Source organism: Artibeus jamaicensis, unplaced genomic scaffold, assembly GCF_021234435.1.
Source record: "Artibeus jamaicensis isolate MK-2021 breed Jamaican fruit bat unplaced genomic scaffold, CSHL_Jam_final contig_233, whole genome shotgun sequence".
NCBI classification, from domain to species: domain Eukaryota; kingdom Metazoa; phylum Chordata; class Mammalia; order Chiroptera; family Phyllostomidae; genus Artibeus; species Artibeus jamaicensis.
In genome coordinates this window covers 15,174,662-15,187,801 of record NW_026521486.1, presented here as the reverse complement: position 1 = coordinate 15,187,801, position 13,140 = coordinate 15,174,662, and the positions used below count along the sequence as shown (strand labels likewise).

Genomic DNA, 13,140 nt, shown 5'->3' with positions numbered 1-13,140 from the left:
TATATCTTAAAATCACCACGTTTGTAAGTGCCTCCAGGACACAAGTCCATCTTGCAGGGTTTGAAATGTTTGCCACCATTTCTCATCTTACTTCGGTCTTGGCTCCAAGTCGGGGCTCACCCTGATCAAGTGCCTGGAGAGAGGGAAAGGACATTCTAATTTTTAGGAAACGATTACTCCCAGTCCGCCCTGGTGGAAGGCAGAACCGTGGGCGGCACAAAGGCAGTACGGACCGACCGGAGTTCAGCCCCACCCCGACCCTACCTGTGCTACACACTCTGGGTTTTCAGGTGGATACCGTCCAGGTGGGGGTCACCTCCCAGCCGCGCGTCCCGGCGAAGTCGTCACGGACCCTTAGCCCGCACCCAGCAGCGGAGGAAGCAGCGCCGCGGGATGGGGGAAGGTCCCCGCGCGCTGCCCACCCTCTCCCCGGCGGCAAGCGGGCGGCGGGACCCAGGAGGGGAAGCCCGGGGTGTTCGAGGCTTCTACCCCGGAAACCCCGAGGGAAGGAGGGGCGGGGAGGAGATCAGTTTCTCGGGAGTTGAGCAACCGCGGGGGCAGAGGCGGACACTCCCACGCAGCCCGCTGCGCCGACCCCCGGCCGAGCCCTAACCAAAAGCGAAAGGAGCTGCGTCCCCAGCGTGGAGTCCGCAGGGAGGTCGCCGCCGGCCTCCCAGTCCGCGGGGCCGCCACTTTGTGACTTCACGCGTTTCGCAACAAGCCCGGACCACTCGCGCCCCACCCACCCCGGCCGCTGCTGAGCCGTCCGCCGCCTCCTCCGGTCTTCCTCTCCCTCCGGGCGGTCTTCCTCTCCCTCCGGGCCGGGCCTGCCTCCGCCTTCGCGGAGCCGCCCGTCCAGCCCGTCCGAAGGCAGCGGCTGTCCGGCCCTGGTCGCCGCCTGCCGGGCTGGCACGTGGCGGCCCCCCGCTCCTCCGAGCCGCGCGACGCCTGGCCCCCAGCTGAGCGCAGCGCACTCCTAGCGTCGAGATGCTGTGCTTCTTGAGGGGAATGGCCTTCGTCCCCTTCCTCCTGGTGACCTGGTCCTCCGCCGCCTTCATCATCTCCTACGTGGTCGCTGTGCTCTCCGGGCACGTCAACCCCTTCCTCCCCTACATCAGGTGAGGGACAGAATGGATGGAGGGGCCGGGACTGGGCAGAGACACCACAGGGAGCATTGCTGATGCAGAGGGCCGGGAACCAGACCCAGCTTGGGCATCTTGCAGAAAGGCTGAGGTCTAACTGTGAGGAAAAGAAAGGCTGCATCCTGACCCCTGTATAGGGTCAGCTGCGGAGCTGAGCAGTCCTGACTTCACCCTGACCCATCAGACGGGGTTTGGGATAGACAGAACCACACAGAACTTTCAGATGGTAGGGCTCAGAATCTCTGGAATCCTTGGCGATGATGGATGCTATTTATTGAGAGTGCCAAGCTGGAGATCTAGGTGTGCACTAAAACGGCTCATATATTTCACTTCTGCTTCCCAGCATCCTCATGAAGTGTGTGTTTGGCTCATTTTTCATGAAAGGAAACTAAGTTTAAGCAGATGTTGAAATACCATCAGTGTGACACTGATGTCACAACTAGCAGAATTCACACCCAGATTCGTCCCCTGCCAAAAGCAACACTCCAGGTCTTTGGGAGTCGGGCTTAAGCTCTCCTGGATGGAGCTGCCCAAGACTCCTCTGGGTTCGGTGCCCCCAGTGTGAGACCCCTCATTTTGTCCACAACCTGTGACATCTGTCACATTGTCTATGCCGTTTAATTTCCATGAGTTTGGGCCTCCACCTTTAGGGTTACTTCATCATTGCCCGACACATGCCCTGATCCTCTCTGTGTGGCTCCCAAGTCTGTGCCTTTAGAATGATTCATCTTTATCCAGGTGGTATGACTATAGATCTGTGTTGGCTGGTGAGGGGACAATAAAGTTGGTGACCCCTGAAGTTTATGGAGGTGATACAGACTGTAGGGTCTCCCTCTCCTACAGCCCTTCAGCTTTATGCCCAGTAGTGTATAATTTATTTTTCTTTGTGGGTGAGGAAGGGGAAATGAAGGTGAAGCAAGAGGAGGCTAGAGTATATAGATGTGAGGAAGAGATCATTATGGAGACAGGGCACCTCTGCAGTCCTGATTTCTCCCGTGCAGAAGGAGGTGTTCCATGCATCAGGCAAACATTCCCATCCGGGCTTGTGCCCCTGCAGAAACCTGGGCTTGGTGTCTTGTGGCTCATCTCAGTCCTAAGTGCCATTATCTCACTCCTCTTGATTCCAAAGCAGGATAGGTCCTCTTAGACTTGTGTAAAAAGCTTCTCTTCCCACAATGTTTTTTTTTTAAATTTTATAGGAATTTATTTGAGCCAAACTGATGACATATGCCAGGGAGCAAGATCTCAAATGCCCCCCTCCCTGCGCCGTGCTTTTTATTGAGAAAAAGTACCAGTTTTTGTCCCGGATCTGAAGGGACAGATAACAGTAGATACACATTGGCTAGGTGGTCAGGGGCAGGATTTGAGTCTTTATACAGGTGACTGACATAGTTGTGATTAATATCACCACCACGTGAACTTGAAATGGAAGATATTCAGAAATAGGGAAATGAGCTGACAAGGCAAACCACTTGTGAGATAATCAAATCACAGACAGGCCAAGGAAGAGGATTTAAATTTATCTAGGAGAGAAAACCTTAAGGAAAAGCAGAATTAGAGGATAAAAAGGCATGAGATTGTTCCCTTGTTGCTAGGAGTTATCAGCCTACAAACAAACAACAAACTTGTGGATGGCTTGCCTGCTTACTGCCTGCGCCTGAGGCTTTTAAATTGTCAACTCTCTGCCCACAAGAGCGTCTAAAGCACTGGATTGCCTCAGCCCTTCCTAGAAAACCGAGTCTTTGAGGGCAAGATGTAGCGCCAGACCTGATGGTAGTGCCAGATTTAGCAATTTTGCCCAGAAATGTTCAGCTTTATCTTCTAGAACTCATCTCTGCTGTCAGTACCTCCTACTCCTCCTTAACCCCCTCCTTCCACTTCCTCTGAACACACCGGCTTCCTTCCTGCGTCTTAAATGTGTCAGGCCTGCCCATATCCAGTCTCAGTATTCACCTCAGCACCTGCCACCTCTAACCATGTATGTGATTTACTTATTATGTCGACTACCTGTCTTCCCCCTGGAGTGTAAGATTCATGAAGGCTCTCCATATTTGATGAATTGATATTTCTTTGGCACTCACTGTGGGTATTGTTATTCTTCCCCTTAGGGCAGGGCAGATCACTTTAGGGAAGACTTGATTAGTGATTGGAACGTACAGATGCTCCTTGACTTTGCGGTTATATCCTGATAAACCCAGCTTAAGTCAAAAAAGATCAATGTAACAGATGTTCAAGCCTATAGAGACTTTTAAAAAAAAATTTTATTGCTGTTTTTCTTATGTTGTAGAGACTTTTTATACGAGTTTATTTGAGGCAAGCTGACAACATGTGTTGGGAATAAGATCTCACTGCCCCTGAAAATAACTGTTTTGCAGTTTCTTTTTAAAAAAAATATTTATTTTTTAGACAGAGGAGAAGGGAGGGAGAAAGAGAAGAGGAAAAACATCAAAGACATCAATGTGTGGTTGCCTCTTGTGTTCCCCCTACTGGGGACCTGGCCTGCAACCCAGGCATGTGCCCTGACTGGAAATTGAACCAGCGACCCTTTGGTTACACCAACCCTTTGGTGTATATGTTTGGCCAGCGCTCAAGCCACTGTACATCAGTCAGGGCTGTTTTTCAGTTTCTTTTACACATTTAAACTTAAGGAGAGAACATAAGGAAGGTTACATGAAGGTGGGAGGAAGCAACTTGGGGATTGGATTACAGGACAGTTAACAAGATGATGTACTCTCTTGAGGATAGATACCCCCTTTCAAACAGGATTATTGCTGGTGTTTCAAAGGTGTGTTAACCCTGATGCACAAGAACAATGGGCAGGGCTGGTTTAAAACCTTTCACTAAAGAAGGTCTGTGCTTGTGTCTTTGGGGCGTGAGGACTCTCCGGGAGCTGCCTGTTTAGGAATTTATGGTCAGAACACCCTGTGAGGTTACTTTCTATAGAGCTCCTTTTTTTTTGCCCAGAATATCTTAAGTTGAAAATGCCTTTAGTACACCTAGCCCACAGAACATGATAACTTAACCCAGCCTACCTTAAACATGCTGAGAACATATACATTAGCCTATAGGTGGGCAGAGTCATATTTTAAGAGCCTATTTGTATGACAGTGTTGAATATTTCATGTAGTTTCTTGAATACTATACTGAGAGTGAAAAACAGAATGGTTGTTTGGGTCCTCACCATAAACCACTAATGCAGCTGACAGCACACTGGGCCTGAAGAATGTTCGAAACATTGAACTACAACAATGGCCACATGGTACACTGCAGAGTGTGGTTTGTTTACCCTGGTGATGGATGGAGTGTCTGACTGGGAGTTGGGGCGTACGGCTTTTACAACATTGAAAAGTAAAATAATCAAAAGCAGAACCATCGTAAGTCACGGACCATCTGTCTTTAAGATGAACCTCCTTTTCCATGATGGCGTTGTTCCCGAACCCTTTCAGAAAGGAAGGTCTGCTGTCCAGGAGCATCTGGTGCTGAAACCCCTTGAATCTCGCCAGTCCCTAGATCAGGGAGACAGATTTGAGGCCTGCCTCTTGTCTCCTGGTCAGTAGACTTCACAATAAAAGCTTTTTTTCTTTTCAAAACAAACAAACAAACAACAACAACAAATGGTGTGTTTTAATTAAGAGCCAGAACCGAGGGAGGACCACTACCCAGTATGACGTTCAAACTAAGTACCTTTATCAGGTATTTTATTTATTTGTTTGATTTATTTTATTTAGAGAGGAGGAGGGAGGGAGAAAGAGAGAGAGAGAAACATAGATGTGTGAGAGAAATATTGATTGGTTGCCTCTTGCACGCTCCCAACTGGGGACCTGGCCCACAACTCAGGCATGTGCCCTGACCAGGAATCAAACTGACCTTTAGGTGTGTGGGACGATGCCCAACCCACCCAGCCACACCAGTCAGGGCAGCATTGCTAATAACAGCAAAAGGTTGGGGACCCTACAGATATCCATGAATAGAGGACTAACTAGATAAATATGCTCTATCCAAAGAAGACATCAAACAATTAGCTACTAAATTTAACAAGTTGGAATATTTACACAGTGCAGTATTTCTGTATGTGAGGCTATTAATGCAAGGATGTCAAAACCAAGGACAATCAAAAGCCAATCAGAAAGTATTAGTTTAGATTTTTACAAGGCTACACCTACATTCTTGAGTCCCGCCCTGGTTAATTTGTTATAGTTTTTGTATTCCCTCTGGGACAAAATCCTTCAGGCTATCTTGGATTACTAGTTATTTATCAAATCTTCTTAGCTGATAAGCTACTCTCTTTTACATTTTCTTTGGTTTGTGTCTCATAGTTCCAGAATATTCGGTGGCCCTTTAAAATTTTGCCAATTCTGCATTCTGGTTACTTCCTTTATTAGCCTAGTCTCACTTTTTGTTGAATGCTGTTTGCTGGATAGTTTGTGGTCTTTGGTCACTCCCATTGTTCCCCTTCATGAGCACACACCCTGCTTGGTGATTGGTGGCTAAAAACGGGGTCACCTAGAGTTAAGCCACTTAACAGGGGGGATAATATAACATAGTAAACAAAGTAAAGGAGTTGAGTCTTATTTGGTTAACAATCACATGTGGTGATTGTAGGGAGCAGGGGGAAGGTGGAAGAGGGTATAGGAGGTATAAATGGTGATAAAAAAGATTTAAGTTACAATCACAATGTACTAATTCTTGTACAAAATTCATTACAATGAACACTTCTTATAATGAACAAAACAAAATAAATAGCCAAAATTCTTAAAATGAACAAAAACCATGATTCAGGTGCTCACTTTTTGAGGAAGGACTACATAATTTTACAATACTGCTTTATGATTGCAAGATGCAAAGTCCATGATTTCATCACTTGTCTTCTGAAGTGGAAATGAATTCTGCCGTTTTTGCAGGGATGTTTTGACTTTAGTTTTTTCAATATTCATTCTTAATCTATGGGTAAAGATTTTTTATCTTGTTTATTGTCTGTCTCGCACACAAAAGTTCCATGAGGGTAGAGGTTTAGGGTCTGTTCACTGCTGCTTCCCTAGCATTTATGACAGTACCAGGCACGTAGGAGGTACTTAGTAAATATTGACTAAATGCTGACTAAGATAATTTACAACACATGGGCCTGTTTTATTATACAACATATGGGCATGTTTTATTTATGCCTAGTTTATTAATCTTCTCGGTTTCTTCAACTGTTAACTGATTCTGCCAGCATTAACTGTTGATTAACTTTGGTTGTGATTCCAGCACCATTTCTATTGACTTCTGAAATTCTCCATATTTTACAAGACTGGCAACTTCACTTTGTAATCAATTTGACTATTATCAATCAACTCCTCCCAGATTGAAAGCCACTCTCATTTATATCTTCTACTTTGGCTCTGTCTCATGCTTCCAGAATATTCTGAGTCCCTTTACATTTTTTAATTAATTAATTAATTAATTAATTAATTTTTAGGGGAAGGGAGAGAAAAGAAACATCAATTTTGTTCTACTTATTTATGCTTTCATTGGTCAGTTCTTAATTTTTTAAAAGATTTTATTTGTTTTTTTATAGAGAGGGGAAGGGAGGGAGAAAAAGAGAGAAACATTGAAGTACAAGAGGTACATCAATCAGTTGCCTCTTGCACACCCCCAGCTGGGGACCTGGCCCACAACCTAGGCATGTGCCCTGACTGGGAATCAAACCTGCATCTTTTCAGTTCGCAGGACTGTGCTCAATCCACTGAACCACCTTACCCAGGACTCATTGGTTGATTCTGGTATGTGCCCTGACTAGGGATAGAACCTGCACTCTTGGCCTATCAGGATGGCAGTCTAACCAACTGAGCTACCTGGCCAGGGCCCGAGTCCCTTTACTTTTAAAGTTTTGCCAATTCTACCTCCTAGTTACTTTTTAGTAGCCTAGTCCCGCTTTTTGTGCAAGTGCTCTTTGCTGGATTGAGTGTGGCCTTTGGTCACTCCCTTTGTTTCTCCTCATGACCGTAAGCCCTCCCTAATGACTGGTGGCAGAACACTGGGTCACCTAGTAAGTATTCACTATGTTCAATATTTACAACTTTTGGTAATCATAGTGATAGGGAATATGGTGTGTTGGATAAAGGAACAACTTTAGAGCATACAACTTTGTTTAGAACAAAAGTCTACCATATACCCCAGCTGTGGGACTTTGGACAAGTGGGTTAATGGCATCTCCTCCATGAATTAACACGTGAACCCACTTAGAACTCATTAACACCAGCGCCCAAGGACATCATAAATTCTCTGCAAGCAATTCTGCTAGTATTATCAAGGGGCGAGTCCACACTGGTCTGGATAGATGCTGGTTTTAAGTAGGAAAGGGCATTTAGTTGAGGGCTAATTTTAAGTGATTGGTTTATCTCTGCATATAACAGCTTTCCTAATCAACCTCCACTTAATGAATTTGCTGGTTTAACTGACAACCTCATTCTCTGAAAGGTACACTAAGGCCTGTGGACCCTGAAAACCTTCCCCAGCAGCGGCCACTCTGAGCTGCTTGCTTGCTTGCTTCATTCACCAGTTTCTTTGTACACTTACCAGTGCCATCTGTGATTGTTCCCAGAAGTGTTTATGCCACTTTATTTTTTTTATCGTAATGACATCCTTTAACTCAATATACATAAACTGTGAAATTAAAAAAAGAGAATTATAGTTTTTAAGAAAAATTGGTTGAATGTTTTGGACAGATTCAAAAGAGACGAGTCAAAAATTGCAGTCTGTTTAGTAGTGTTTATGACAAATGTAAAGGTTTATAAAAACTGTTAAAAAAAAAAGAAACTATAAAGATTCTGCACTTAGATTGCTTCAGAAATGTCTAAGGTTTTTCTCCAAAGAAACCAAACCTGGAAATGAGGTGATTCAGAGGAGGTGTGGTTTATTATATAGTGAAAAGACAGACAGTGGATTCGCACTCATGTTGGCCTAACATCAGCAGGTAGGCAAGTGACTGTATTTTTCTAAGTTTGTGGTGTGTATGTATCCATCCAATCTCTAATGACTTCCTGCTCAAATCAACTTTTTTGATTACTAACTACCTTGAATTTCAGGCAATGGTGGCATCTGTTTTTCTGTTCCACCATAACAGTGGGGTTCGGGATAATAAATAATTGGAGAAGGAGGTCAGTGTGCGTAGAGTCACGTATTCTTACACAGTGTTAATGACATTTCGGTGCAGTGGTTATTACTTAGAAAGTGGTTTCTAAGCCACAATGTCATAAGGATGAAAAGGCAGGCATGCCATTTGAAACTTTTAGCTAAGATTAAATGATACATATCATTTTTTATTTAAATTCTTAAAAGTATCATTCTTTTAAATGATAATTTATAGTTTAATGTTTTCTTCGAGAAAACATGACCCAATTTATTTAATTATAAGAAAAGCAGAATGGCAAAATTGCAGATCCCAAGCTTTTACATCTTGAAAATTAACTGAGGTAATGGATGCAGTGTATGCAGTGTTTGACTCCTGAGTCAACGGTAAATATATAATTTCTCTGTTTGATTTAATTTTCCACGATTACTTCATTACATTAAAATCCTCCCCACTAAATTAAATAAAACTGTGAATGTTTTTCTTCCATTACTCCTACTTTTAAAAAAGACAGAGTATTGCTCAAAAGTCTTCACTGTTGCAGAGCTGATGGCTTTTAAATGTAAGGGCTTAAATTCAACTTAAAAGAACAATGTTCCACTTACTAGTCCTCTTTGCCTGACAATAATCACAATGCATTTGGTGCATTGTGGAGTTATTGCATGTCAAGGACAACTTAGTAATGGCTGCAGAAGAAATGGCTGATGCCAACTTGGTTGTAAATACTGTATGCTCATATAGAAATAGGTGATCATAGAAAGAAATGCAGTAGAGCACAGCGGAGAAGCATTCCTAAGTCATGTCCATTGGCGTTAGACAGCTCTAGATGCATGGCCTGGCTTCCCCATTAACTACGTATGTGACCTTGAGCAAGTGACTTTTCTAAGGACGCAGTTTCCTGATCTTCAAGATGGTGATAATGAGTACTTAAAAAAAAAAAGTAGTGTTGTGAAGGCCAAGAGAGATGTGCTGGGCTGAGTGTAAGCACTGAGGAAATGTTGTTTTTCTTTTGTAATACTAGCAGGTGTAGTCCAAGCAGGATGGTGTCTAGAGACTTCCCTCAAAAACCTCGAATTTCACTTCTAATCACCTCTGTCTTTATTATCATTCTGGTCCCAGCCATCGTCATCTCTTGATCAGTTCTTACTCAAGTCTAATCGAAGCATATTTATGCACCATCGCCGTCTACACAAGGCACTGTGCTGGGTTTTGTGTGTAATGTAGAGATGTGATAAACAGTTTGTGAGGGCTGGTTAGAGGCAAAAAAGTAAAATAAAAGGTGGCCTCAAACTTGCCTGTTGTTTATCATTCATTCAAGTTATCCCATCCCCTGCTGGGTCAGGTAATACGATGGGGCTCCCTAATGGTCTCCCTGGTCTACACTTGCACCTCTATAATCTTTTTATAATATCCTTTAAAAACATCAACTTCATGTCACTTCCCTGCTCTCAGCCCTCACCAGCTGCTCATGATGCTTAGAGTAACATTCAGAGTCCTCAGCACAGCCATGACCCCCAGGGCTGTCTGTGACCCCTATTTGCACACACACACACGCACACACATCATTGCTCACTCCCATCTAGCCACACCCAGTTCCTTGCAGTTCCTCTAACATATTGCCACCTGAAGGTCTCTGACTTTGCTGTTCTCTCTGCTTGTAATTTTCCTGGCCCAAATATCCTATTTCAGTCAAGTGTCTTCCCGGAATACCCGGTTTCAAGTAGGTGGCTCACCTATCGCCCTCTATCTTCTTTTTTTAAATGTATTTTTATTGATTGATTTGAGAGAGACAGAGATGGAGACATAGACATTGATTCCTTGTTTCACTTATTTATATATTCATTGGTCGTTTCATGTATGCGCCCTGACCAGGGATGGAACCTGAAACCTTGGTGTATCAGGACGATGCTCTAACCAACTGAGCTACTCAGCCAAGGCTATAAGTTCCAGGAAAGAGTGGCTTTCTCTGTTTCATTTACAGCTACATTCTTCATGCCTACTCAGTTGCCTGTTACATAGAAAGCAATCAGTATCTATGTGTTGGGTCAATGAGTCCTTGAATTTTTGTTAAATATTAAGCTTCTTGAAGACAGCAAATTATCTTTTTATCTTGGTAGCCCCATTAACTGGCACAGTTGCCCACCCTTAGGTAGTGCTTAACAATTCTTAAAAACTGCTGCATGAACCCAGAGGAACCTCAGATTGACAGAGGGAAAATTGCGTGCAGGCAGTGTGTGGAAAGAGCAAGTTCTTTGCATGCATGAGTAGGAAATTCTTTTTACATTTAAAAATAGTTGCTGTAGTTTTACAGTGCCCTTCAGTCTAGAATAATTGTCACCAGGTGAAACTGCTAAAAAGTTAACCCTAATAATTAGAAATATCTAATAAAATGTAATAACTTCTTAGTATTGTGCTTACTCCTTTTAAATAATGTGTTTAAATATGAAAATAGAGGAAGGAATGGTCTTCTTTTACTAGTGGTGTATTAAGTGTTTATCTAGGTTCTAAGTCTTGATTAATCTTCCAAGCAGTGGGCCTAGGGTTTTAGGGCAACCAAAGGGCCTCAGTCTGGGCATGCAGATAATTTTGCATCTTGTCATTTCAGTCCCACCTAATAAACCATGATTCCAGGCTTTGGAGTAATGGAATGACATATGTCCAAAGATTTAAAGAACAGATTTGACCAAGCTTATATTGTCATACATGTCTTTGTATTATTTTCATTCTTTTGAGCATCAAGGGCACTGGCTTAAGATAAAAAAAGAAGTTTGGAGAAGGATGTTAGACAAATAACTTGGAATTTTTCATGATGAACTTGTAGAAATGTAAATAAAGGCAATAGAGAAGGAAACTGATTTCCTAGGCACAACCTACCCCAGAAACTACTGTGTACACACGGCCGCCTCAACAGCTTCTGAGCCACATGCAAATGAACTTGTTAGTTCCTATCCCTGTTGCAATTTTCAGAAGTGCCTCATTTGCAAGGTGGTAAGTGAGGAGGTAGATGGGACTGAGACAGGACTGGAACCATATTGCCTAAGCCACGTGGTACAGAATTGGTGGTGGGAGTTGGGTGGGGTAAGAGACTACTTCTGCTCGGTTGGAAGGGCACTGACTTTGCCTCTCGTTCTCCACTTTCTTGACTCAGATACCGAAGTGCAGCTATGCCAACCAAAACCAGGACCTCCTTTTTGCACAATGAGATAATTTTTGAAATATATTTTATTGATTATGTTATTACGGTTGTCCCATTTCACAGTGAGATCATTTAGTTTGAGCTTAAGAGACAATAAAACAGAGAGTGGTGCCCACAGTGTCCCTTGGTGCCTCCTTGCTGTTAGGCTTACCTGGATTCCAACATCAGGCAGAAGATGCGGCGCAGTGTTTAGTTATGATGTAACATATTAGTGCCTTTTTATTTGCCGCTTGGCAAGGTTTCTTGAAATATCCTTGAGCAAAATTTCACTGGGTGTTGTTAGGAGTTACCATTTTGTCACTTTAACAGAAATAAATCACGAGCTGACAATTCCTACATGACAGCATGAGTAATTTATGTCTCAGAGTGTGTCTAACACATAGTAGGTGTCCCATAAATATTTCGCTGATGAATGGATACATTTTATAGTTATATGTGGGGTCAGATAAATATTTATTTATTTGATAAAGACTTTATTTGTTTATTTATTTATATTTTTAGAGAGGGGAAGGGAAGGAAAAAGAGAGGGAGAGAAGCATTGATATGTGAGGGAAATTGATTGCCTTTTGCATGACCTGGCCCACAACCCAGGCGTGTGCCCTGGTGGGGAATTGAACTGCGACCTTTTGGTTTGCAGGCTGGTGCTCAATCTGCTAAGGCACACTGGCCAGGGTCAGATAGAAAACTTAAAAAGATGGTTGCATTGAATCACACATCCCATCATGAATGCCTTAACATGTCCCCCAACTTTTTGGTGTCAGCACGGACTATGTTGCAGTGCCCAGTATAGGAAAGTAGTCTGGTTGGTCCACATGCGTTGAGGGAAGTGTTGTGAACTCAGGATTCTAAAAGAAGATCAGATTTACTATGACACTGAATATCTGTTAAAGATGTTTATAATTCAATGATGGCATTTGGGGAGCTTTGAGGCCTTGCCTGCTTGACACCTTCCTAGTACACAGCAAAAGCGTGATGATCCCTTCTCCCCATCATCACGGTTCTTTCCCAGGAGCCAGCTGGTGAGTGCTGCTTGGAGCCAACTGTGTGCGTTGCTTCCCAACTCCACGTTCAGTGACCTACATTTTGGTCGCTTGGATTTTGAAGTGTTGGGAGTATTTATACCATGGAAATGTGCCCCAAGTCAGGCTTCCTCTAGAGCAGGTTGTTAAGCATTTACTAGCATATCAGTGTTTGTTCTTCACTCTACCACCAGGGTTCTTCTAGTTGCCTTCTTCCTCCTTGCTGTAGAGCGCAGTGAAGGCAGGAAAGTCTCGGAGTCAGACATCCAGATTGGAATATAGACTTTGCTATGCAATAGCTCTGTGACCTTGAACAAGGTATGTAAGTTCACTAATAGCCAATTTTCTCCGTAGTAAAATGAGGTTGATGTAGGACCCACCTCAAGATTGTGAGGATGACATGAGATGATGTACCGTGAGCATCTAATGGTGCCTGTACATAGTGAATGTTCAGTAAGTGGTATGTATCTATTAGGTCACTTTTTTGCAAGTTCTGATAGTCATTCATTCAAAAAATACATGTGGAATGACTGTTTGCAAAGCACTTTTGATTCTGCCTATATAGTTTGCTTTTATTTATTTTTAAATGATCTATGTATTTATTTTTAGAGAGGAAGGGAAAGAGAGAGGGAGAGAGACATCAATGCATGAGAGATGTTGCCTCTCGCCCCC

The 13,140-nt window shown here is 43.3% G+C and overlaps 1 protein-coding gene across 1 annotated transcript in view; it reads left to right on the top strand.

The window, feature by feature from the left end:
* The first annotated feature begins 591 nt into the window (after positions 1-591).
* Positions 592-13,140, top strand: part of DRAM1 (DNA damage regulated autophagy modulator 1) — a 38,770-nt gene continuing 26,221 nt past the window's right edge. The window contains exon 1 of the mRNA XM_037160401.2: positions 592-1,118. Coding sequence (XP_037016296.1) covers positions 988-1,118 — 131 coding nt within the window. The 5' untranslated portion in view covers positions 592-987. The remainder of the gene's footprint in view (positions 1,119-13,140) is intronic.